The sequence below is a fragment of the Bidens hawaiensis genome, unplaced genomic scaffold (genome assembly GCF_021521415.1).
Source record: "Bidens hawaiensis isolate Kalapana, Puna unplaced genomic scaffold, B.hawaiensis_p1.1 tig00013980_1, whole genome shotgun sequence".
In the NCBI taxonomy this organism is placed as follows: Eukaryota; Viridiplantae; Streptophyta; class Magnoliopsida; order Asterales; family Asteraceae; genus Bidens; species Bidens hawaiensis.
The window spans coordinates 607,355-635,051 of NW_027492196.1; the positions used below are offsets into that span (position 1 = coordinate 607,355).

The window sequence follows — 27,697 nt, forward strand, 5'->3', positions numbered from 1 at the left end:
AAAGGTTGTTGGGAGAGAATGAGTTTTTGTGACTCTTAATATTATTATATAAATGTTATGTAAACATATATATATACTTAAAAACAAGTGTATGAATTAAACAATTGTAATTGCTTAAAGTTGATTTGGTAGTTGTGAGGTAATTTTTTCGGTTTATTTTATTTTATATATTGTTATTATCCAAGTTAAATGTTGATGTATATAACTTCACTTCGGTCATCCCTACAGAGTAACGGAGTAGTTAGACGATTATATGTTTGTTGATCGTTAAAAAAAAGTATAACTTCACTTGGGCAATTATTTGTTCTTGTTTTGATTTGGCATTTTTTTTAATATTTAATATTTTGGATTCATTAAAAAGTTTATTTACAAATGAAATATGCAAATAGTAAATTAAATGTTGATTTGGATTTGTTTTTCCCATTCTCTTGATAATTTAATTGTATAATTTAATTTTTTAAATGATCTCATCCTCTAAATGTTTGGATGTTTGTGTAATAATAATAATAATAATAGAGTTATAGACAGATGGAACTAAACATATATTCAATATATTCAATGTACAACAACAAAAGCCTAAGTCAATGTTGTATAAGTTGTAGTTCTAGCTGACCTAACACTAACACTCATACTCCATTACAAATACATATTTCTAGTTGCCAAACCATAGGGATTTCTCACCCAACCATTCCTTCACATATTCTCACTTGTACACAACCAATGGGAGACCACACAATAAACAAAATTCACCCTGTCGCCGCCGACGGGAACATCAAGAGCACCGTCGTACCACCACCTCGTGCATCATCAAGTACTCTCCGCCACCACTTAAGACCACCATCGTTACCACTACCGCCACCACAAACGAAAACCAAGAGAGGTTTCTCATGGTGCAAATGCTTATGTTGGTCACTATGTACCCTCATCACATTGATCATTATCCTTGGAGCCATCATTGGCATACTATTCCTTATATTCAAACCAAAAATACCTCAATACTCGGTTAATCGCCTAACCATAACACAACTATCTCTAAATATTGATTTATCGCTCTACGCAAGATTTAACGTCCAGATAACCGCCATCAACCCAAACAAGAAAATCGGCATCCATTACCAAAAAGGGAGTCATTTAAGTGTATGGTACAAAAAAACAAACCTATGTCAAGGCTCACTCCCTATCTTCTACCAAGGCCATCAAAACAAAACCGTGCTAAATGTCGCTTTAGCGGGGCAAAATCAATATGGTCGGACGTTACTGGCCGCGTTACAAGAACAACAACAAACGGGACGGATTCCGTTGGACTTAAAAGTGGATGTTCCGGTGAAGATTGAACTTGGGACATTAAAGTTGATGAAAGTAAGGATATTGGGAAATTGTATGTTGATAGTTGATAGTCTATCTACAAATAACAAAGTTAGCATCAAGGCAACTAGTTGCAAGTTTGGGCTGAAGTTATAAGATAATTGAGATGTATGCATTGTTGTTTTATTGTGTTATTTTTGCATTATTGGCACCAATTTATATTAATTTATTTTGATTGTTAATTTCTTGTTTGATTTTTTTGTAATTCATTTGATATAGTAGATAAATGTTATAAAATGATATAGATGATTATATACACCATCCAATCAAAGAATACAGCAGGAAAATAGGTCATTTACAAAAACGATCTTCACTCAATATCATTTATTTGCATGTTTCGCTCGATATTTGTCCTTTACACTAGCGGTCATCTACTTTTTCTGTTAAGTCTTTTCATGGGCCATGCACATGAGAGCATTTTTCGGCAAATAAAAGTTAGTGTATGAATATCTATCAACTTGATTACATATTCCTGGATTGAGTGATGCCGACTAGCTATCTAGTTGTAATTAACGTTAGAACTTGACGCATAAAATCATACCAGCCATAGTTCTAAAAAAAGATACACATTTACATTTGTGATTAACTCTTTTATTGCTAAACTCAATTACAATAAAGTGGCAGGTATGATTAATAAAAAGTAAGGATAAGTAAAAGTTATTCTCACATTAGCAATTTATCAAAATATTTATCAGACAATAAAGAAAAGATATATACTGGATTTGTAAATTTAAAAGTTTATTTTTATTTTTATCTTTATTTTTATTAGTTTGAATGTTTGTTACATTTACTATAAAGATATATGTTTTAAAGAGAGAAAGAAATGATGATATTAGACTATTCACACATTAGCAATTTATCAAAATAATTATTAGACTATTCATCTAGCAAACAAAAAAACAAGATTGGAAGTTGTGACATTCTATTCAAGATCAAAATGTCAGACAACATACCATTCGAAATGCAAATTGAAATCATGAAAAGGTTTCCTGTCAACTCCTTGATTCAATTCCGATCAGTCTCCAAAACATGAAAGTCTCTTATCGATAGCTCGGATTTCATTACTTGTTATGGTGTCCACGCAGACATGCAACGTCTAGTTGTTGGGTATGGTTACTCGGCTGCTATCATGAATAATTATGTTTCAGTTTTCGACGATCATAGTTTCCCCGAACACAAAGTTCCTGTAACTATTCCATTGTTGGTTGACACACTAAAAGTTCTAGAATAATAGGCAGCTCACACGGCCTGTTTTGTTTGTACGGCGTACGTGGACAGTGCCCAACGGGAATGTCCGTTATTTGGAATGATTCGATTTGTAAAGCAGTTGGTGTTTTTATGCCTAAACTACCAACAGAAGGGATGTATTCAATCAATATAAGCCTTGATACTTTTTGTTTACCACTCTATATATGTATTCTAAACTTGTGCGTGAATAATCCGTACAGAAAAAAGTGCATTTTATCCTTTACATTATTGTTTGCGAATGAAAAAGTAATATTCTTCAGTTCTTTACAGAAAATACTGTAACCAGGAGATGTATAATGCATATGCATTTAGTTACTAGTTAGAAGATCATAGTAAACTTGTGGCTTCCTGTACTCTGCCTTGCACAATGCCTACAAAGAACAAGTCAAGTACGCGTTAAGTATTGGATACAGAAGCATAATATCTACATAACCGAGGCTTACCTCCATTGCATAAGCGATATGGATTAACATAGCTTCGGACCAAGGCTTCCCTATAAATTGAATGCCAATGGGCAATCCAAGTTTGTCATACCCGACCTATCGACAACATTTACAATATATGTTTGATTCAGGTTATGCTTAACTGGTAAACTGAAATAAGGGGGCCAAACATGTCAAACGAGTCTAAGTCACAAAATGTCTTTTCCAAACGAAAAATCTTTTTAATCGTTTTATTCATTAGATATTGTTAATGAAATACTATACTCTTGGTATTCGTATTTGACAAACTACATTAAATAAATGAATTCTTTTGACAAAAATGTGCTTCGACTTGTACAGAAAGTATATGTTTTTGGCCCGTTTCCTGACCTACTAGTTTTCTTTTACCAATGATAAGAATAAGTATCTAGTTTTAACAGTGTACCGGAACAGTTACAGCTGGCAATCCCAGAAAGTTTCCAGCTATAGAATAGCGAATGAGCGCAGCTGAGAAATAAAGAGTGGTTGAAGTAAGAAACTATGGTCAGCTGTGGAATACAAATATAAATTTATACCTCCATTAATGTAGTCTAATTCTCCAGTCTCGTGAACATCATCCTTTATTTCATATGCTGTTACACTATTAAAAACAAGAAACGAGTCATTTTAATGTACAAATGCATTATAGGGTTATGGCAGTTCTTAACATATTATTAGTTCTAAAATGAATGTGCCCCTAGATAAATGAGTTCAAGATTAAAAGGTAATACCCGACTGTAGGTGTAACGATGACATCAGCCATAGTGAATATCTTTTCATGAATCTTCATTTGGCGGTTCCTGCAAAACGCGTGTAATGGAATATTTTATTCGTCCTGTTTATTTCTGAATGGTCATTTGAGATTTTGAGCTGTGTTTCATCTCAAAGTGGTCAAATCAGTACATTAATGTATACAACACCTTAAATCATTATATTCATATATTTATGTTATTAACTTATTATTGTACTAATAATGTTTTTGTAATCTTAATTAGCCCCTCTGCTATTTATAAACTATATAAGTGAACATAAAAGGGTTGTTTGGCAAAAACAACGTACCTTATTCGTTGTGCATTTAAGTAATCCCTACTATTGAAAGCTCCATATACAGAAAATGCCACTCTTACATCGGAGCCCGATTCTGACTTATTACTGTTTCAATAATTGATCAAAGTACCCAACATTACTTTGAAGGGTAGAGCTATACGCATACGACCTGTATGGATATCACAAGCATGCTGGTGTGCACAGCGGTGCGCCAATAGCATCATCCTGTGCTGAATCTATGAATAGTTGGTGTGTTTAAGGTACTTACTGCTTTTCCATATGATGAGCAAGGGAAGTTGAACACTCTGAACCTATTGTTACATAATGTGCCAAACGCATTGCCTCTATATCCGGTATAGTCACTTCCACAGTCTTATAACAAAAGGAAATTTTTTAAAGAAGAAAAATATTTTAGTATTTTCATTTGTCGTAAATTTTAAAATGATGGTTTGCTATGAACCAATTTAAGTACCTGCCACCCGTAGCATTTATTAAGATTATCCAGAGCACTTAAACAACAGGTTCTGATGTCATCGCTGCAATCGTTAAACCACTGGCGTTTAACAAGACGAAAAGTTTATTAGTTTAATGTTTGGATAAAGAAACACAAGGTTCAGTTAAGTGTATGCTGGTTAGAACCTCTTTAGATTTAGCAAGTCTGATACTAGACATCTGAGTACAAGGCTTTAGCATGGGAAGGTATAGTTTAGATTGACATGTTTCGGTTTCTCCGCTCATTGCAGCATAACTGAAAACGGTGTCCATTTGTAAATAGTGTGTTAAATTTGACTAAAAAACAGTAACTTTTGTACATATCGACTCATCCGAATTTTGCACAGTTGTTTTCATTACTGCTATATATCATGAGTGTTATATAGCAGTAATGAAAACAACTGAATAGAGAATACTTACACGATTAGTGAATCCTCAACTGTGCCGGATAATATCCCGACCATTCCAACTGTCCAGTTCAGAGGAATGACCCTGGTAAAGAAAGGATTAAAACAATAAATTAATTTATTTTAATAATAGCAAGTTTGTTCGTAATATAAGTAATATAATACCGACCCAGAGTGTGGTATGCGACCAAAGGACGGCTTTAAACCAACGACACCACAAAGAGAAGCAGGCATTCTCACAGATCCTACACAAGGAAATTAGATATTTAACTGTGTTGGATGGTTCAAGATATTATTTCACAGGTGGTGAAATGGGTCAGTTGGGACAGGGTGTAAACAAGTTGAGCTGAGCTGAGCCGAGCAGGGTCCGAGCTCGTCTAAGCTCGAGCTTGATTCATTTAAACTTACAAAAGCTCGAGTTTGAGCTAAGCTCATAAGTAGTTTTTCAAACTCGGGTTTGGCTCATTTATATTAACTTACTAGTTTTTTAATTTATTTATATGTAATTATAGATATCTATACAAATTTACAACTTTTCCCATAAATGATATATATTATTTAGTTATTTTTATCTTAATTTTAGATATCATGATTATAATTATTTAAATATATTTTAAATGTATTAAATAATAATAATAATAATAATAATATACATATATTAGGCCTCTTTTAGGCTTGCTGGCCATCTGGAGAGGATAAGTGAAGCTCGAGCTTAGGCTCATTTATTAAACAAGCTTATTTTTAAGCTTGGCTCTGCTCGAGTATTCAGCGAGTTGATCTCGAGTAGCTCACGAGCGGCTTGGCTTGTTTACATCTCGTTATCTGACCTTGAACACTCTATAGTAATGCATTGGTACTAGTAAATCTATATACCTCCCCCATCAACACCAAGGGCAACCGGGCATAACCCAGCACACACGACAGTAGCAGATCCACTAGACGAACCACCACATATTCGTTTGGGATCATACGGATTCCGGGGTGTTCTGCATTAATCACAACAAAAACATTAGTTGAGTTTAACATTTCTATTTGTTTGAAATATCGAAGCAAAGGTGGTATACCCATAATGCGGGTTTATTCCACTAGTGCCTGAACCAAGCTCATGCATATTTGTTTTCCCTACAAGTATTGCACCACATGACCGAAGTTGCTTAACACAACAAGCATCTTCTTTGCAACCTCTCACTTTATGCAACCACTTAGTACCTCCTGTAATAATAATATAAATGGTTACTAGAGACTGTATGTTAGGTATTAAACAGAGTCGGTACGCAGCGTAAACACAAACACACACGCACAAACGAAAGCAATAAATAAGAGACACGAGATTTTACGTGGTTCGGTCAAGGCAACCTACGTCCACGGGCTGCAACTAGGGTATTTTATTAAGCACGGTACAAAGATTACAATACATGACCATGATATATATAGAGAACAATTAGGTTAAATGACTTAGGGACCAAGAAAACATCAAATGGGTCATCCTCCATAATTAAACGGGCCTCCCCCTTTTGTCTTCTAATTGTCAACCAACGAACCCGGCCCAATGGCCTTCACCAATCCTAACACTGTAGAGGTGGCAAAATGAGCGGATCGTGTTGGGTCAAAACGGGTATCTATTTCTCGAGTAAGTTACGCTTTTGATCCTGTGGTTTGTATGTTTAACCCTTTCAGTCCAAAAATGAATTTTTTGACATATCATGCCCTGAGGTTTGAGTTCTATAATCCTTTTAGTCCTTGATGATTATTGCTAACCTCATTCTTTCTTTTTGTTAAATAGAAGGGGCAATTCGGTCATTTTACACTTACGGACCAAAAGGGTTATAGAATTTAAACCATAGGGAATTATATGTCAAAATATCCCTTTTTGAAGTGAAAGGGTTAAACATGCCAAAACATAGGGCCCGAAAGCGGAATTTACTCTTCTTTTCATTTGACTTTTTGGGTCATCCCCTTAATAGTTTATTCGGGTCAAAACTGTCACCTCTACTTACCGGTGGTCGGATATGGTAGGCAGTCTATTTCATCCTTGATGGCAATTGGAACTCCATCTAAAACTGAAATCGGTTCTCCTAAATACATTAACATCGGTGAACATGAATGCGTGGTATATTTTTTTGTTATTTTGAGAAAGTATAGAAATGTTGACAGTTAGTTAGTTACCTCTTTCGTACCGAAGAGTTGACTCGATTGCTTGCTTTAGAATATCATGAGCTTCATAGTTAATGAAGAATGACATACCCGTCCCTGGACCGGAAGATTGTTTGATTGCGGATATCAACCGTTGTGCAACCTAAAAACAAACAAGAATCTTAAAAAAAAAAAGAAAGAAAAAACAGACACATGTTTGACTGTTACTCTGTAAATAGCTCTGCCACGAGTAAGATTTTAGTGGGTACTTTTGTTTGTTACTGATTCACACATTGTTTTTACTTAACGACTTAACAAGTCAACCCAAACACGACCTGCTTAGCTAAATTTAAACCCATGAATTTCATGTCGTGCCTATACTTCACATGTGAAAAATACCATGTGAGGCGTTGTCACTCCCGATCCATATGCTCTTGAGTAATCCATTATCTTCCATCTGCGAAAACTGTTATCTGAAGTCAACTGCTTAGGTATTGTTTCCAAACAGTCTTTGGCCTCTTGAACTTGTTGTGCTGCTGATAGACCAGAATCCAAGCATTTAAATTCTTGTTTAGCATCTGCAAGCATAAGCATTTCTTAGTTTTAAAATTAAAAAAATATAAGATTTGAAATCATAATGTGATTATTTTAGACAGTTGATATTATGAACATTGAACAATGATAGTGACCTTGATAAGGGTGCAAAGGGACATATAGAGGTGAGTCTTCCAAAACTGCATATGAAACAAGCTGCATAGAATCACAATATATGAGACAGGTCACATAATGTTTAAGTTTTTATCAAGTTTGAATTATAATGTGATTTCATACCGTTAAAAAACTATGCATTAATTTAAAACACTTTCATATGTTGTTACTTGCACAATCATTAGTCATTACATATGTAGAAGCTTTGCGGGTGACATTGTGTTGATTTGAACACTTACCTATCTAATCAATTTGGACTTCTTTAAATAAAATAAGAAAAAAATAAAATTCCCAAAACGCCCCTCTTTGGGAGAGAGATTCTTGTTTTGTCCCACCAAAAAGTGATGTGTCTTTTAGTCGTCACGACAAGCCTTTTCATCCAACAAGAAGATTACACATATCATAAAAAAAGGGCGGCCCGACAAAAATTTGTTTATTCTATTCGTCCAAACCAAAAATTTGTAAAATCTATGTGTCCCAGCCAAAAATATGAAAATATATGCGTCCTGACCAAATATATGAAAAAAAAAAGTTATGCGGTTCGACCAAATTTTTGGCAAACACGCTGGGGCGACTTCTTTGGGGACAAAACACTTCTAGTTGGAGAAAAAACTTGCCGTCCCGTCTAAAAGACATGTTACCAACGGCAAGTTTAAAGGAAACATACCTGCAAGGCTGCAATACTTTTTTATTAGAGTCATACATGGAATCTCTCACCTAAAATGGGACATTTTGAGATTTTTTTTCAATATTAACGGTAATACTTTAAAACATTTTGACTCATCCAATCTAAATTATTTTTTATAAATTTCACAATGAGTATTTTAAACAATTTTAGGGATGCTAATATACCAAAATTTGATTAATTTTTATATGTAAAATGAATTTTTTTTAATTCTTATATGTAATTAAGGTATTAAATTACTTACAATTACTAAAATGGAATGTGAAGTGATTAAAGCGATTATGTTAGTAACATGTTGGATGATTTGATTAACGAGAAACAAAATAATTTTTAATAAAAAGGATTTCTCAATAATGAAAGTAATAAATAACATAAAGGTCATGTTTTTCCTTTGAATGAGTAATCGAAACAAGAGACTGGAACTAAAATGGGAGAAGTGGTGCCGTTTTAACTTCGTTAACTTTCCTTTATAGTTCATTTGTATATGTGGACTAGTTAGTTAGTTAGTTAGTTGTATTTGTAGTTCTTTTATTTCTTGTATCTTGAGGATCCTTGCATCTCGCTAGTGGTTCTTTATTTTATTTTTTGTTTTATAAAATTGACCTTTATAAAAAACCAAAAAAATTGCTAAATGTCAAACCAGTGATTAATGTTAGTTACTACTTACTAGCACACTCTTTATTGATGTAGAAACTTCTTGTGGGGCATTTTGACATTTTGCACACTATCGTTTCAATTTTTACTTCTTTAAACATAATTATAAAAGATTATTTATGGTCGCATTGTTAAGGATTAATAAAAGTTAAAACGTCAAGTCATGAAGTATTAACCATTTAAAAAGGTGACAAACTATAGTCTTATAAATTTCATAAATGTATTTTTACTCCTTATACATATATAAATCTATTATGGTCCAAACAAAAGAAAGCAAAATAACATCAATCTATCATTCCTTGTTAAAAACCGATGATGGCAATGCATAATGATAGTAACTAAGACTGTTGAATAATGAATAAATTTATGTTTTATTAACTTTATTATGCTGTTGCCATTGGTCTTTCCGATATGAAAATGAAATCTTAAGGATATATTGTTTTTATAAAAAGTAAAACAAAATATACTAGCTAATTTAATCAATATCTGTCTTAAAAAAATAATTCAATGTATTCTAAACTAATTTACCAGAGTAAAATGAAGAAAGTTAGTAAATTAAGATGTTTTAAATCATTTTTTTTATTTAATATCCCAAAGACTTTCTGAAATAGAATATGAAATAACGAGCTGAGTCAAGCCAAGCCAAATCGGCTTAGTTTGTAAACAAAAAGAACCCGAACCAACCAGGGTTGACTTGAGTTGTGGCTCACTCAATTGCCGGCTCCTTGGCTCACTTGTTACAAATATTGGATTATGTAATTTTTTTTATAAAAGGTTAAAAAAGGAAAAACAAAAGTAATACATATAATGCTCCAAAGTCTCTTATTTATAAATATTGAATTATTTATAAATATTTTTTTTCATGTATATGACAAATTGTTTTATGTAAAATCATTATCAACCAAAACAATTACATTCAAGGGGCAGGTATAAAGGGGCAACAAGTTTCGTCACAACATCCTTTTAAACAATATTTGTAATAAAAAATAAAATAAATTATCGAGCTGGCTCAACAGCGACAAGCTTGCTAGAGTTTTTTTTGGAGCCGAGCTTGATCGTAACTTTTCAACTTGTTAAAATAGATGAATCAAACCAGCTCTGTTAATTAACGAGCTTGTCCTGACTCAACCTCTACATTATAAGGCCCAGGGGTATACCTTAAATACCAGGGTGTTAAAAGCTGAGTTAGCAAGGGTTAACGAGCGACATACCACTCCCTTCATGAGTTAAAAAAGGTGTTAAATGCAAGGTGAGTTAAAATATTAACGGACTACAAAATCCTCTACACACACAATAATTTAAGAATCAGTTTTACATTAAATAAATAGAGATAAAGGGGATAAACAATTTCTTTATGATGAGGTAAAATAAAATAGGGTAAAGTATGTAAAATGGTAACTACGTAGAGTTAAGAAACATCAGTATATATACCCCAAGATACAGAAGTTTGGATGTAACTTATGTATCTTGGGGTATATATATTTTCTACAATTTTCTCATTTTATATTTTCCACACCACGCTATATTTTTCAAACATTTATTAATGGTAGTCTAGCCTTTGAAACATTTACAGCCAACTCTCTTTGGAAAACACATCCATCATCTTGAAAGAAATTAATATGAATCAATAATTAACAATAACTACGTTTGGCAGTATTAAATATCAAATTACTTTACAAAATGTAGGGAAAGCTTTATTATTATTATTATTATTATTATTATTATTATTATTATTATTATTATTATTATTATATAATTGTTTGTACTGTTTAGTATATACTATATTAGCTTTTAAACTTGCGTATTACACAAGATTTGTCAAATGATAAAATATACAAAAAATGACAACATTTATATTTTCTTCACTAACAACACCCTAAATGACAACATTTATACAAAAAATGACAACATTTATATTTTCTTCACTCACATAATTTGATAGATGGATCGTGAATGCTCTAAGAAGTCTAGAATATTGATTATTGATTATTGGATCGTAATTTTTTATAAATAAATTTTATAATTGAAGTTTAGTTTTTCAATAGTTATTTAAGTAATGGTTTGATTTGGAAATTTATTAGCTTGAACTATTTACCATATTATTTGACCCATAGATATAATTAGAATGAATGAGAGAAGAATTTAGATTTTAGGAGGGAAAAATAGGTTAAGAATGAATATGGGTTTGACACATCATCATCATTATTTTCTTTTATTAGTAAAAACATGATAGGATAATAATAATAATAATAATAATACCTTGTGAATTCGATTGTTTTTCTTCAGAAAATACAGCAACACGTCACCTATAATTGCCATCTCCAAAAACCAAACGAAGATCTTTGCAAATCGTCCAGTCATCCGAGGAGCTATATATAAAATTATTACATGCATACAGTTAACCTTATTACAAATTCCATATTATATAACTGTAATTTAGAATTTTAGACACATAAATTCTATATATGTTGAGAACCATTCATCAATTCTGACTCTTATACTATCCATTGTATAAATTGACTAAAATGCATGTATACACTCCAATATCTTAAAGATTACATTAAAAAAATACGATATTGGTTGCATTTTGTCTATGCGTATATACACAGATGCATATGTGTACATTGTTATATTTTTACAAAAGTGAGGAGATAAAATCAATGAAATAATGCTTTATAATTTTTCCTGAAGTAATTTTTTTAAACTCTCAACATATAATATTGGTTCTGAAATCAATGCGGTATATATATAAATGGAATTAGACAGAGCTATATGAAGGTACCTTTGACGTCATCATGAAGGTAGACTACGTTGCTATGAGGTCCAAGATCGACTTGGTTCACTGGCTTGTAAACGACACCGTCATCCTTCAAAACCCCCATTCTCCTCGCTGGCTTGTGTGAGAGAGAGAGAGAGAACAAGAATATTGTTGAGGAAAAATATGAGGTGTTCATGTATATTTATAGCATAGGTGTGATTTTTGCTTCAGTTTCTCACACACGTGGAATCATATTTCTATTTCCAGACAAAGCACAAGACAAAAAAAAACTTTTTTTTTGGAAGTTTATAAAAGGAAAGTTGCATAGAAAGATATATATAACATACAATTATTAATGAGAGGTAGGTTCCAGTCCAAACGAATAAAAGCCTAGACTGAACCGGCTGTATATATGCTAACAAAAGAAAATGGTTTTCTGTAAATCTGGTCCAAATGGGATTAAAACCAGCTTAATCAATAATTGAATCGATATCTTTCATATGTAGCAATGTCACATGAAAGATATCGATTCAATTTAGTAGCATATTGTAATTCTCTATACTTAGTGTTAATTTACACGTGATAAAACAAATAATGTTAGTTATATACTTATATTGTAACTTCAATATGGATAGACGGAGTGAATGATAGAAACTAAAAAGAAAGATTCATTCTACAAGCATATACCCAAAGAAAAATCTAAATAAATTGTAGAAATAAGAAAGAAAAAAAAGAGCCTAAGTTAATTTACTCATAAAAATAGTTGAAAATGAAAGTACACAAAAACCTCTAAATCATGTATGAAATGTGTGCCCTAAAATTCCTAAGTCTTTCGTGTATAGTAAAAAGCATGACTTACCAAATTTTCCAATTAGATAAACATATATAATATGGTTACAAATGATAGAGACTAATGACGCGATTAGGGACAAATACATTATTTTGGAGATCAATACAAAGTAACATTCGAAGCCTTTTGTTTTCCTCTAAAAAATATAGATTTTTTTATCACAGTTTCAATACACCGGAATAACAAGATATCATCAAACGGGTGAGAAAGAAAATCGAACACAAAATAACTTATTTTGAAGAGAACCAAGTAAAACTAGGACTCTTTTATAAGTTAAATGAAAGTTGCAATCTAAATGAATGCCTTTTATGTTACATAAAAGCCTAAAATGAACTTACATAAGTTATTTTATCTAGTAGGGGTCCAAAGTTTTTATTGAGGCCCTTGATTTGGGAGCCATCTATGGTTATATGTATAGTAAATAGAGTTTAATTATTTCGTTGGTCCCCATATTTTTATCCATCATACGTCAAGTTTGTGGCTGCCCATTCCGGGTAGGATGTCGTAGCTGGACAGTGGAAACAGATTGTGGGTATACGTAGGAAGCTTGATCGCGTGGGGGTTACCTTTGTAATGGTTCCAAGCGCAATGCTCGAGACTACACAATGTTCTGAATGTACCAGGCCCGTTTAGTATCTTGCTAGACTGTTGGTGGTTATTAATAAAATATTTTTGTTGGTCGTTCAATAAACACGAATAATTACATGCATGCTTTCAATAGTTTCTAAAATATGACACGGATGCTGCTTAAAATGAATAAGCGTTAGTTTTTCTAGTTAAATTTCAGGTGGTGAATGTACCAGGCCTGGTTAGCATCTTGCTAGACCGTTTGGTGGTTATTAATAAAATATTTTTGTTGGTCGTTCAATAAACGCAAATAATTACATGTATACTTTCAACTATTCTAAAAATGCTCCATATAAAAACAAGCATTAGTTCTATTAAGTGATTTATGACTAAAAATACCCTTAATATTAAAATAAAAAAAAGAATTAAAAACTAGTGAGGACCAATCTAAAATTAAAAAATATATGTTAGAACTACACCTAAATGATAAACTCACTAACATTTATGACACTTATTTCGGTTCACACAAATATTACACCAATATGAAATATTGATAAGCACAATCAACATTTGGTGCTAACAATTACCATAACAGCAAAATTTACATTTGCAAGAATTTAAACCCACAACCTCACATTTATAAACCTCACATTTATAAAGAAAGACACCATACTAATAACATTTATAAAGCGAAACACCATACTAATAGACTAATAGGTCACGGATGGTGTGACAATTTATGTGACTGAACAAAAATTTTAAATTATGAAACAAGACACGACAAAACAAATGGAAATTTAAACCTACCTCTATTACATAAGAAGCCAATAAAACAAATACCATTTTAAACTAAGCACTTTCCGGTCAAAGTATATACATAGAATCTTTACATTTTTTTTCTTTTCAAGAGAATAATAAAATAAGAAGAAATGTTGAGTAAACTGGCTGGCTAGTTTCAGTATTGTAATGAAATGTGCTACCTTTTGCCCAGTAGTGATTCTAACAGAGCAGCCTCTTCTTCCTACAAATAAATTTTAAAGTATTAATTTCAAATATACAACACAAGATGTTTATTTAATTCAATCGTGGGAAAAGAATCAAACTCACCACCAACGCGTTGAACTCAGTTTCCTCATCTATTGCACTTACTGTCAACGGATCTTCTAGCACCTCCTGTTTTGAGCAAAGTTTAGCAAATTAAAAATAAAAAAACACGCATGCGCATAAACATTATATATCATAGAATGCTTAATGATGGAATACAACTTACGTCTTCAGTAGTTCAGTACATGCATATATATGATATATGCATGTGCATGTATGTATGTCAATGATGAAGTATTTAGATTAATAATGATAACAAGTCATGATATTATAACAAGAATATACTAGACATTCGATAAAATCACAAAGTCGACTGGATATAATATAATTTATGCAATGTAACAAGAAGGGAACGCTTACATCATCAGCAATTCGCAATTGACCATTGCCATCCTGTAAATATTGTAAAAGAGACTGGAATTAATATATCTGATAAGAAACCTGCTATATAAAAATTTGCTTTATAGAATTTACCTTGACAGCCACAAACAAAAGTGGATCAGCTGGTGTGTAGATCATGTAATGAGAACCATCCTGCTTGAAAAACAAAAATAGTATTACAAGAAGAGTGTTATATGACATATTTCTTTTCTAACATACAATTAAGTTTTATGATCAAATTCATCATCCCATCCAACATATGATGTTTATTTTCCTTAAAAAAATATTGTGATCACAAAAAATACCAGTTGAAAGCATGTTATTTCCACGCCTTCTGTTGGTAATCCATCCAAATCTTGGCCATCATCTGCAGAAATATCATGTGCAATTTATCCAACAAATGCAATCATAAAGATGAATAAAATAAAATCATTATATGGAATAAAACAAATAGCACTATTTTGAAATCTTGTATCTGTAAGCATCTTCATATATCTCTATATAATATACCATATAATTGTATCTTATCAAAAGTTCATAATGACGAACGAGAAAAGCATTACCTGTGCGACATTCAAATATGTCATCCTCAGTGTAACAAAATCCTCCACGTGCTGTATAGCAAAACCTGATTGGAATAGATAATAAGCTTAAGTGATACTAATTAACAAGATACAAAATACAAATACCAAAAAAAACATATAGATCATATAAACATTTTGAAAAGGTAGTAACAATATACATACCCGCTATATACCAAATGCATATGTATCTTGGCAAGGGCATATGAGGCAGTTGGAAGGATTGTTTCAACTTCATCATCGCTGACCTAAATTACAATTTTGCACAAATAAGAGAGATTGTTAATAATTAAAAAAAACAGGTAGTAATTATGTGAGAGCATATGCAATGAGATCAAACATAATGATCAACCTATTTGCACAAATAATTAACAAAAAAATAAGCACTTTACGGTGCAAAAGTACAGTTTAGAACTAAAATTATGAAACGTGATTTCTCGCATTCAAAATCATATCCATCAAGGAAGAAAGTGCAACATTAAATTATAATGAATCAGCAATTTCCGAACCATGTTGCACATTTGGGTTTATCATAAACGGGTTTGGGCCAGTTTTAGGTCAAAACTGCAAGCCCATTAGCAAAACGGATTTGGATTCGCGGGTTCCTGTTTATGTCATAAATAAAATTCGTTGGGTATTTTATGCCAATATATACAACTCAAAAAAGAAATTGACAAAATATTTTGAAATTAAATGTAACTCTTTTATATACATTTGTATCCTTCGTCGTGAAACTGTGATTTTTAATACAATTTGCAGAAAAGAAAAGGTTAAACGGGTTGTGTTCGTGGGTGTGGCATTCGGGTTCATATGTCTAATACGATTTTTGGGTTTGTATCGTGTTTGGGTTCATGTCTAATTTTTTAGGTTCATGTTCAGAGTCATTTAAAATTTTGGGTTTAACCCGCAAACTGTATATGTGGCCAAATAGATGGGTTGAAATACTTAATTTTATCTAAATCTTTGAGGTTTATTCACACATTGTTAAACTTGCCACCTTTATATAAAATAAAGCCACAAACAAAGATAATCAACAATTAAAATAATAAAAAGTATAGACAATATAATAAAAAGAGGAGCCAAAAGAATAAAAATGCATACAGCTGACCATCCTTCAAAGTTCGCGCTCTTTAATATCTGAACAGGCCTGCATAAGCAACACATACAAATAACTGAATAAGTAATCATCTAAAACATATTATAACTAAATCTTTTTAACAGCTTTTTTATACGTAAGTATGATTTTTTACTTACGTGTCAATGGGGCATAGTAGCATACATTCATCTCCTTGTGAACTTCTGAAAACTCGTCTGATAACGCACTCTAACGGAAAATTATTTGCAGGATCAACCTGATTGTAAGCTTTTACATATTAATTAAATTGAAAATAAGAAACTAATGAACACATAATTACCAAATTTCATAAAAGGTTTTCAATACACTAAATATCAACATTTTGAGTCACATGTAGTGTTGCAAGAATCGGGATTAATCAATGATTAATCGCTAATCGGTACTCTACTGTTGCGAGTTCATGTAATCGAACCCAAAAACCGGTAGACGATCAAAAACAGTCCAAACCAGTCCTTTGGTTTTAACCCGTTAACCCGAGTTTCAAGATCAACATCAAACCGTTAAGTTTTAAGCAACAAAAGATGATCAAATGAGGGTCCGAAAAGCCAAGGTTTGTAAAAAAACAACAGAAAATGATCAAAGGAGGGTTCGATGTGTGTGTGTGTGTATAGATTAAAAAAATTTGATATAAAAACTCCAATCCAATTAATTTACTAATCGCCAGTCGGTACCCCACTGCCCGACAAGGCCTAGTGAGTTTTACAACACCGAACTAATATATCGAATATGACTAGAAAAACTGTTGTTATAAATTTATGATAGAACATTTAACTTTGAATGTAGCAATTAAGGGTGTAAACAAGCTGAGCCAAGCCGCTTGCAAGCTACTACAACTCGGATCAGTAAAAAACCGAGCTCAATCTTTAAGCTTTCTATTGATCCGAGCTTGGTCCTAATGAAATAGACTTGAACAAGCCCGAGCTCCAGTTCGAGCTTCAGTTATATTAAAATGCCAAGTTCAAGCAGTGTAAAGCTTGGGCTCGGGCCAATTACAGTGTGTTATTATAGCCCATAATAATAATGTTCTATCAGTGAAAGATGTCAATTACAGCACAAGTTAACATTTTTCATATAGATATAGATAGTAAAAGAAGCATGCGTACAATTGTGGCAATTCGCCTATCGGAAACCGCAACAACTCTTCCTTGATCATCAACAAGAAATCCAGCGGGTGGTTTGGGCAAAGGCAGCGGTTGATACCTCACTTTAGACGACGAAGAAGAGGAACTGGTATCCTCATATTCATCAATATCTTCACCGAACCCCTTCTTTTTACTCGGTTTCTTTACGGGGGACTTCTTGGTGGTATTATTATTGTTCGAAGACTGGCGTTTCTTCACCGGTCCGCTTTGTTTAGCAGCAAAGCAAATGAGAAGGTTTTTGCGGGAGGTATTTCTAGGGTTTGAATTGGGGGGAATTGAGAGTGAAGAGAAGAAGGATGATTGGTTTAATAGAGAGAGGTGTGTAAGTGTAGGTTGTGCTGGAGGAGATAAACGAGGATGCCATTGATTGTTCCTGAATTTTAGGGGTTTACTTACTACACTGCAGACACTGTTTGCGGCTTGGCGTTTTGGATTTGGTGGTCTACTAAACCAACAGTATATACGTGAACTATTCGGTGAAAAGTTGGTTTATGTTCGTGTAGTTAATAAACGAATTAACATGAACAAAACATTTATGTTTGTTTAATTAAACGAACAAGCATGAACACTGTTTCGTTCTTTCATTTATGTTTATGAACGTTCGTTATTTATGTATGGTGACAATTTCATAGAAGAGTTAACAAAGTTTCAAAAGTTTTTCAATTAAGTTAATCAATTCTAAAAAAAGTGTTTCAATTGAGTCACTCAAATTTTATATTTTATTAAATTAAAGGTCTTAACATGTTTTTGTAGTCTTTTTCGTTTTTGTTTCACATGGAAAATCTTTTTATCTTTTTTTTATGTTGACGTTGAGTGGTGACATGAATTTTTTTTTATTTGTAAATTTTAATATGATTAACGTTTTTTTATTTTTTTTAAATTTAACTACATATATTGCAAATTAAAACCCCACATCTAATCTTCCATTTATTTCTTGACGCACACGATTTGAAGATTTAGTGACCTGATTTGGGAGAGAAATTGGATGAGTGACCTAATTGAAATATTTTTGAAACTTGGTTACTATTCTATGTAGGGCTGTCAATTCCTGACACGACCCGAAACCCGACACGAAAAAATATAGGTTTTGGGTCGGCTGACACGACCCGTTTTCTTAAATAGGTCAACCCGAACCTGACCCATAAAAATATGGGTCAACCCAAACCCGACCCATCAAAAAGTGGGTTGACCTGTTAACCCGTTTAAAAAACTTTAATAAAGTTAATATATTGATTTTAGAGATAAGAATTGTTAAATTTTAAAGTTAAATAATATGATGTATAATTTTTCATACATTATTAACTTTTAAAAATTAAGCTAATCACTTATTAAATATTTTTATCCACTCTTCACTTCCAGTATTTATATTCTATTAGTCATAACCGTCTATTCTTTTATTATTTCCGTTAGTTTATTCTTGTGTTAAGCAAACTATGTAAACCTAAGTTTGTTAAATGAAAATGAGAGATAAATACACAAAAACAATTATATCTATCACAAATTTATTAAAATGTTTTATATGAATAAGAGTAATTGATTGTATAGGTTATAATAAGCCACTAGATATTAATCATATTCGTAAATGAACGTAAAATGGGTTGACCCGAAATACAACCCGAACACGACACGAATTTAAATGGGTCGACAAGACACGACACGAATAAATATATGGGTTGGGTTAGGGTTGAAGAATCTCAACACGCCAACCCGCCAACCCGGAACCTATTAACCCGATAACCCGCCAACCCGACACGATTGACACCCCTAAATTTCTATGACATATTCTCTTTATGTATTAATAGAAAATAATTAAATATTATCAAGATCAATCATTTACTTAAGAGTTTCATATTTGTTAATTTGTGTTCATTTAAGTGATTTCATTTATGTTCGTTTATGTTTATTTGTGTTCATTTACATTTGTTCATGTATATTGATTTATGCTCGTTTATCTTTGTTCAGTTATGTACGTTTAATTTTAAACAAACAAACACACATATGTATTTTTTTAAATAAACGAACATGAACATAAATATTTGTTCGGTTGAGTGTTTGTGTTCTTTTAAAGTTAAATGAACGAACATGAACATGCTCCTGTTCATGTTCGTTCGATTCGCTTACAAACTTTCATTATTCATATTGATGAATACATCGGTCTCAATCTCTAGGCTCTACCGATTTTATCTATTTTTGTGAACACATTCAATTCCTTAATGAACAAACATGAACATATAATCTTGTTTTTTTGTAATTTTGAATAACAGAAATTTTATAAAATAGTAATAAGTTTGTTCTCTCTTTCATTATAGTTTTCCAAATATACCCATGGATGGGAAGAATGAGTGAGCGAAATGTGTCATGTCATGGTGTGTAATATTTAACAAGTTGTTACATAACTTCGCGCATGTGGGGTTTTTGCTAGACGGGCACAGTTCACCCCCGACCTGGATGAGACATTAGAGTGATGAATCTAAAGTACCAACGTACGGCTAACTTGCTTGAATGCCTAGTCAAATGGCATATCACATTAAAAATAGATGAGACATCAAGTCAGTCAATGTACTTGTATAGTTGTACTTGTTATTACACTTTCTCTAGTGATATGTCATTTTAAATGGCACGTCTCACGTATTGTAGATCCGCCGCTAGAGAGCTGCATATCCCTATACTTTTTTTAAGTGACAAAGAACCTTAATAGACTATATAGTTTGCAGATCTAAAATCCAAATTAAGGGAAACTGTTAAGTCAAACAATTAAACCTTGATTTAGTCGCTAAAAGCCTAAAATAGATGTAAGCATGACCACAACTTCAAAGGGGAAAATAGATTAATATTAATAGTTCAGGTTACATAATTTATAGAAACCGTGTTCCATGTGGCTCACTACAACATTTGTTTTAGTAAGTCAACTCATCGTGGCCTCTACGTAGAAGAAACATAACTCATCAGTGTGTATATTTGACAATTCAACAAACATTATTATAAATTATAATTATAATTATAAATATTTATTTATAGTATAAAAAAGATTGTTGGTGTCACAAAGTTGTTATTTTAATAAACTTTTGTTTTGATATATAACAGATAGTTTCCACTTATAAAACAACTTAGACTTTTGGCATGTTGGTTGTATGGTGTTATTCTTATGTCTAATATGGTATGCCTCTCAAGGTCAAATCTTTGCAATGGGAAAGAATTGTATTCTTTTGTTTAAATTATTTTTTTTCCTAAGTTCAATTTGTTGGATCATGTGTGTTCTGTATACCTTTTTATATTTTTTTTGTTTTAGTTATGGTAACGTAACGACATGATGAAAATCGATCAAATTGTTTAGACTCACCGCCTCAACGCCCAAGATCAATAGCGCTCGGTTTTTACAAAGCCCGAGTTTTACCGACCGACGCTACCCCATAACGCACGTAACCGAAATCGTCCGAATTCTTGTCGACTTACCAACTCAACGCCCGGGACTAACAACACTTAAGTTTTACCACTGTCCGAGTTTGCCCGACGCAACGCGCCGGTAAAACACTGGTTATATATAATATTAATCTGTTTCATGCCATGATCTGTATCTCTATAAATTAATATATAATGTGGATCCACGAACAAAAGAAAAAAGAACGAACCTAGACCAAACCCTAGCGGCAAGGATACTTGGCCAACCAAGTTACCGACGTCGGATATAAGGATCTCGGCCAACCGAGATCAAGAAAACGATAGCGCGTTTCTTAAATAAACTTCAATAATACTTCACCATCCAACCAAAAGAGTTTACAAGATTAAATAGAAAACTAGAAAACAATAAATAAGGAAACCAAAATCATGTAATGAAAACAAATCTCGAAAATAAAGGTCTAAGAAGTAGAAGCGAATCATAAATCAAATTTACTCTCTTCAAATGGTTGGATGGGCTTTAATAACTTGGACCGGTTCTAGTCACTTTCACTAGCGGGCTCAATGTTGTCTTCCACTTGGGCTGTTATGTCTGGATCCGTATCATCCTCCCCCTCTAAAAAACGACCTGACCCCGAGTCAATTTCAAACGACTCATCTTCAATATAAGGAGCTAGATCAGCAACATTAAAAGCAATGTTGCAAAAGTCGCTAGGCGGTCCCTAGGCGGCCGACCCCCTTGGAGGGAGTACTCGGAGTACTCGGGGAGTACTCGAACATGATAAATATGAAGAAAATTAAGTTTTGGCTAATAAATATATTTCAAATATCATAAGTTTACTAATATTTATAATAAAATAAGTGAATATCAATATAAAAAAGAGAAATACATTTTTAAATACTAAATTATTCTAAAAATTGTAAATCATTAATTAAAAAATATGATATTCGTTCTTTAATACTATATAAATACGAATTATGTTGTATTTTTAAGTTAAAATAGGCCCAAGTTAACCGACTAGATGTATTTCTGGCTGATGTTGACCACCTTTGAACAATTTTTAGTAGCTAGGCGGAGTTAAAGAAACTCCCCTCGGCACCATACCTTGTAGCGAGTACTCGGAGAGTACTCGGCGCCTTGTAGACCTACTTTTACAACATTGATTAAAAGTGGGCGAGACACCATAATGACCCGGCAAATCAATTTTATATGCATTGTCATTAATGCGCTCAAGAACACGGAAGGGACCATCGGCTCGAGGTTGTAACTTACCAAAACGCCCCTGCGGAAATCGTTCACGTCTCAAAAAAATCCATACGAGATCACCAACTTGAAAAACCACTTTCTTCCTAAGTTTATTTGCACTAGCTTGATACCGTAAATTGTGCTTAGTAATTTCATCGCGGACCTGTTCATTAAGCAACTTGATTTGTGTGGCCGATCACTTCCTTCCGCACTATACTTCGCAACCCCCGGTAATGGTGCGAGATCAAGGGGTGTAAATGGATTGCGCCCATAAACCACTAGGAAAGGACTACGTCCCGTTGAGCTATGAGTGGACCGGTTATACGCGAACTCAATCTGTGGGAGGGCAAGATTCCATGGCTTTTTGTTGTCACCCACAAACAACTTTAACATTAGCCCGCTACTGTCGTCCAATATCACTTTGATATGTTAATAATTATACAACTTAATAATACATATATAGTGCTCACTATTCTAAGCGTTTTTAGCGAATTTTGTTTGAATCGACACTTAATTGCTTTATATTTCGATTCACATACTTAAGAAGACTATTTGAATATTTATAAAGATGACCATGTTTGAAAGCCGGAATGCAAAAAGAAAAAGTCAATGCCAACAACTTCATACGGACCATACAATAATAATACGGGTCGCACGAGTCATATGATATGACACGGCTTGTATGATCTTTATCCAAAACCTTATTCTAATCGAATATTTTTGAAGCTTGAGTTTCAGAGATCTTATACTAGTTGTATGATAATATACGGCCCGTATGATGTACGAAGTCACATTTTAACCCTAATACAATTATAAAAACAATTGTAATTAACCTGAACTTATTAACTTATATTTTCAAAAGTTTTGTTGCGTTGTATAAAAGTATAGAAGTATCAAACGACACCTGGTATTCAAAGTCTAATAAAATAGTTGTTTTTATATTCTTAATAATTATATTTAATAATCATTTGACAGATTTGAATACAAAATGGTCAACCTGAGGGAAATGGACAGATGCAGCAATCCAACCACAACAATGGAGCTGAGAATCTGTCACAAAAGTCAACTCATCTTCAATGCTGTAACGATTTTAAGTTTGTTAACATCATCAGTTTCTTCCAATATTAATGTTGGTGCAATAAACCGCGTGCTGACTTTGGATCACCATAACTTCTCCCAAGCTGCTTCGGACCATGACTTCCTCGTCGTTCAGTTTTACGCACCATGGTGAGTTTAACGTTTCAGTTTGAACTGCAAAGTGCAAACCTTAATTTGACTTTGTTTTGTTGTTAGATCTGTAGTCATTTTCAATGCAATGAGAAAACTATGTGAAGTTGACTAAGTCAACGTTAAAAGTCAAAGTTTACCTATTTGTTATTATACCAAAAACATACTGTACAATGCAAGGATCAGAGAACTAGGAATGTATAAGGTTGATCTGTTTGGTTTTTGGTTTATTCGATTTGAATATTAATTCGGTCTAAACCGAAAAGGTGAAAACAGAATTCAATTCAGTTTGAAGATTTAGCCCAATCTTATTTATTTATTTATTTTATATATTTTTTTTCTTTATTGGGTTGGACTAAATAAGAATGTGCGAAAAATGTGGTTGGATTGGACTTAATAAATAACCATTACAGGTTATTCGTTTATTCGGTTTGAACCAAATTCAAAGTTTTGGAACCGGAAACTGAAACCCAATTCAGAATTTATTAAAAACCGAACCGAATAAGTAATTATTAGTCTCGGTTTGATTTGTTAATCGATTTGAATCAAATTCAAATTTTAGAAACTGAAAACCAAACTTAATTCAATTTCGGTTTGAAACCGAATGTGTGTTTGTTTTAGTGAGAAGATGCATAGACTCATGTGCGAATACGTTGAGAAACTTGCCCCCGAGGTAATTATCTTACTTTTAACGCATAAGTGACATATTTTTATTTTAGTTTTTTAATTACGTTAACAAGTTTACAATCATAGTTCGAAAAGGCTGCATCGTTGCTGAGTGATCATGACCCGCCAATTGTCCTAGCAAAAATTGACGGTAGTGCTGACGATAATAAAGAACTTGCAGATCAGTTCAATGTAACAAGTTACCTGACTATTGTGGTCTTCAAAAATGGGGTAACCGGGTTCAATTACTATGCGGGTCCTAGAAAGGCTGACGGTATAGTGGCAACTCTCAAACGATTAATACGTCCCCCGTCAACAGAAATAAAAAATGTTACACATGCTATGAGTCTCATTCATGGAGACAAGGTTTCGGTTGTAAGTGTTCTTAATCTTATTTTAAATCATCATGATTACGTGTTAACTAGAACCCGACTCATAACATTTTTTCGCTTATAACACTTTGTCCTTGTAAGAGAATTATATCGTAAATTCACTCATTTTTGCGAGGCTTAATATAGTTTAATTTTTTGTGAGAAGGAAATTGATATTTGATTATATTTCTTTATAGGTTGGAATGTTTCCTATATTATCCGGGGAGGCATTCGAGAACTTTACGTTGGTAGCTAACGAACTAATGTTTGACTTATGGGACTATGATTTCTTTCACACTATGGATGCCGGCAGCCTCCTTCCTCGGGGTGACGAATTATATATAACAACACCATCACTTAGGCTTTTCAAACCGTATGATGAACTCTTTGATGAGTCCGAAGTACTGTCACACAACTAAGTCCCCTGAGTCCCTGACCCTGCTAATAGCTTTAGTATTGGTGTGATTTTTACTGGGTTTGATTAACTGACTGATTTATGTTACTCTGCGTACAGAATTTTCAAGTTCGTGACATGAAAGATTTTATTATAGAATCTAGCATTCCTCTTGTTACCAACAAGAACACACCTGATAAGATTATGAGATGTCTTTCTCAACTTTCTGCTGAACAGGTTAATTTGCAATAATTTTGCTAGCTTTTAACAAATATTGTATGTATTTATTTATTGCTTTCAAATGCATGAAATAATAATTATTGATTTTTGTTTAGGTGACATTATATGTAGATTTCGATGGTGAGGATTTTAAGAGTTTCAATTTCAATTTGCAAAATGTTGCTGCTCTATATAAAGGCAAAGGACTATGGTTCTATTTGGCTGATCCTAGGATGGATCATGAAGATGTCTTCAAGGTTAGTTCTATCTGGCTACCAGTGACGTGTCATACGATTTGTATGGGCATACGAGCCGTATAAGGACCAAGTCATATGACCCGAATGATATTTTCGACTGACAAACTAATGTGTCACTACAAAAACATAACTGAACGAGGCATTGTTCATGCTCATTTGTTAAGCATTCATTGAATAAATGGACGGTTCACGAACAAATAACTGAACATGTTCGTTCTTTAATTTTATAGATGAACACGAACAAAAATAAACAAACACGAAATAACATATATTAGTTTGAGAAATTGATATTGGCATTCTTAATTAACTCAATGACTAGGCATAATCACCTAAAAGAACTACGAAAACTTATTTACATGAACGAACTAAACGTACTTCATGTCAAATAGTTCGTTGAATGTTCTGTTCATTTGCAGTGCCATATGTCATACGGCTCGTATGACATCATACAGACCAGATGATATATAGGTCAAAAAAGGCCATACGATGACAGAAAGCTAGGGGTTGTTTACAGTGAAACCTAGTATGACAATTTGAAAATTAATCACATGGTTGGTTTCATTTGGGTGAACAGTATGATGGCCTGAGATTGGATCAACTACCTGTCATTTTCATATACAACAATTATGGTTCAAGGTACATGAAATCAAATCTAAAGCCTGAAGATATTTTACCTTGGATAAATGAATATAAGGTAATGTCCTTATAATATGTTGTTTTAAATATTTGTTGTCCGTTTACCTGACTTTTTATTGTAGTTGGATCCAAAAATAACCTATGCGTAGGACGGTAAACTAAAGCCGTATTTAAGGTCACAACCGATTCCTGAAACCAACAACGAGCCTTTAAAGGTGGTGGTTGCCGATAGCCTTCAAGATATGGTTTTGAACTCACAAAAGAACGGTTTGTGTTTGGTTTTATGTGAAACATTATTAATAAATTGTGCATGATTCATATGTGAATACCAAGTATTCAATATTTTATGTTGTTTTTCCATGCAAGTTTTTAGCTTTTTTATGTTTTTTTAATGCAGTGTTGCTTGATATCGATGTACCATCTTGTGAACGGTTTAGAGATTTTGCTGCATTCATACCTGAGGTGGCTGTTTTCTTTGAAGATGATGATGATGTCATAGTGGCACGTTTAGTAAGTTTCTAGTCCTTTTTTTAATTATTATTAGTAATTTTTATTTTTATTTTTTTTATCTTGGATATGCTTGTCTAAATCATTAAGTCTTTCTTAGTATCATTGAAAACAAGCCGAGCTCAACCGGAGCTTGCCTAAGCTCAAGCTCGGCTCGTTTAACCCAAGAGAGTTTAAGCTCAAGTTCAGCTTTTTAAAAGCTTTATTACCAAAGCTTGAGCTCACCTCGTAAAGTTCAAGCTTGACTCCTCTTGGATATTCTCATTTTACGTAATAATTATTTGATATATTATCTAAATTTATAATAATATTCATGTATATTATTATAATATAACATTTTTATATATTTAATATATTTTATTTAATTATTATTGTCATAACTTTATATATAATATTAACTATAATGTGGTTTATATATGATTTAATGTATTAAATAAAATTATATAAATAAATATGTTCACGAGCTTTGTCAAGCTTGCTATGTAAAGTTTGATCTCATTCGATTCAAGATTTTATCAATTCGAATTTGAATAGATCACGAGTGACTACCTCGTTTAGCCCCAAGTATATAACAACCTAAAACCTAGGTTTATATAAACACTTTGGTGGGGTTTTATTTAAGTATCAATTTTCTTTATGCATTCATGTTTTAACTTCTCCCTTTTATAACTCAATTTAGGATGGAACAACAAATGACATCCCCAAGGACATGTTTGATATTAGTGATTCGACACGCTCTACTTTAAATCCGCGAATGGTACATTAATATCATACGATGGCGATGCGACAAAGGAGGACATAATCACATTCATTGTTAACAATCAGTCGAAATATTTTATGCACCAATTAGCCGAATCAGTCACACTTGATGGATGAAGTATGTTGTTTTCATAGTTATATCAAAACTATTCACCAACTTGTGTGTGTAATCTATATAACCTTATTTCGTTTTCAAAGAAAACTAACAGGTATATCTCAATACAACAAATATAATAAATTTGGACATTAGTTGGGTTTTAAAAATGTGTGGCATGGTAGAAAAGCTCGTGGTTTGAAGCTC

General features: G+C 32.8%; 2 protein-coding genes and 2 pseudogenes across 4 annotated transcripts; 2 read left to right on the forward strand and 2 right to left on the reverse strand.

Moving 5' to 3' along the window:
- The first annotated feature begins 610 nt into the window (after positions 1–610).
- On the forward strand, positions 611–1,494 carry LOC143545556 (NDR1/HIN1-like protein 6 pseudogene; annotated as a pseudogene).
- A 1,303-nt stretch (positions 1,495–2,797) lies between these two features.
- On the reverse strand, positions 2,798–12,359 carry LOC143545558 (fatty acid amide hydrolase-like). 2 transcript variants are annotated; one of them, XM_077037425.1, is made up of 19 exons: positions 11,983–12,359; positions 11,460–11,569; positions 7,843–7,903; positions 7,553–7,731; positions 7,187–7,316; positions 7,018–7,095; positions 6,085–6,232; positions 5,894–6,006; positions 5,190–5,265; positions 5,034–5,105; positions 4,761–4,869; positions 4,594–4,674; positions 4,390–4,493; positions 4,134–4,226; positions 3,806–3,874; positions 3,611–3,675; positions 3,481–3,542; positions 3,057–3,152; positions 2,798–2,984 (listed from the first exon to the last, which is right to left on the reverse strand). In XM_077037425.1, exons 1-19 carry the CDS (start codon positions 12,152–12,154, stop codon positions 2,922–2,924), a joined length of 1,881 nt encoding a protein of 626 aa, XP_076893540.1. In that variant the 5' UTR covers positions 12,155–12,359; the 3' UTR covers positions 2,798–2,921. The 2 variants fall into 2 exon arrangements, with proteins under 2 accessions (XP_076893540.1, XP_076893541.1); XM_077037426.1 differs by lacking the exon at positions 4,761–4,869 and having other exon boundaries at positions 4,594–4,657.
- A 1,859-nt stretch (positions 12,360–14,218) lies between these two features.
- On the reverse strand, positions 14,219–22,753 carry LOC143545536 (uncharacterized). The gene is made up of 11 exons (XM_077037414.1): positions 22,524–22,753; positions 17,680–17,923; positions 16,696–16,793; positions 16,543–16,588; positions 15,607–15,689; positions 15,424–15,488; positions 15,166–15,227; positions 14,954–15,013; positions 14,840–14,872; positions 14,483–14,548; positions 14,219–14,396 (listed from the first exon to the last, which is right to left on the reverse strand). Exons 1-11 carry the CDS (start codon positions 22,751–22,753, stop codon positions 14,352–14,354), a joined length of 1,032 nt encoding a protein of 343 aa, XP_076893529.1. The 3' UTR covers positions 14,219–14,351.
- Positions 22,754–23,332: 579 nt separating this feature from the next.
- On the forward strand, positions 23,333–27,602 carry LOC143545559 (protein disulfide-isomerase-like; annotated as a pseudogene). The gene is made up of 10 exons (XR_013137451.1): positions 23,333–23,587; positions 24,209–24,260; positions 24,341–24,628; positions 24,822–25,025; positions 25,139–25,255; positions 25,354–25,494; positions 26,069–26,188; positions 26,280–26,397; positions 26,528–26,640; positions 27,317–27,602. The product of XR_013137451.1 is annotated as a protein disulfide-isomerase-like (transcript).
- The last annotated feature ends 95 nt before the right edge of the window (positions 27,603–27,697 follow it).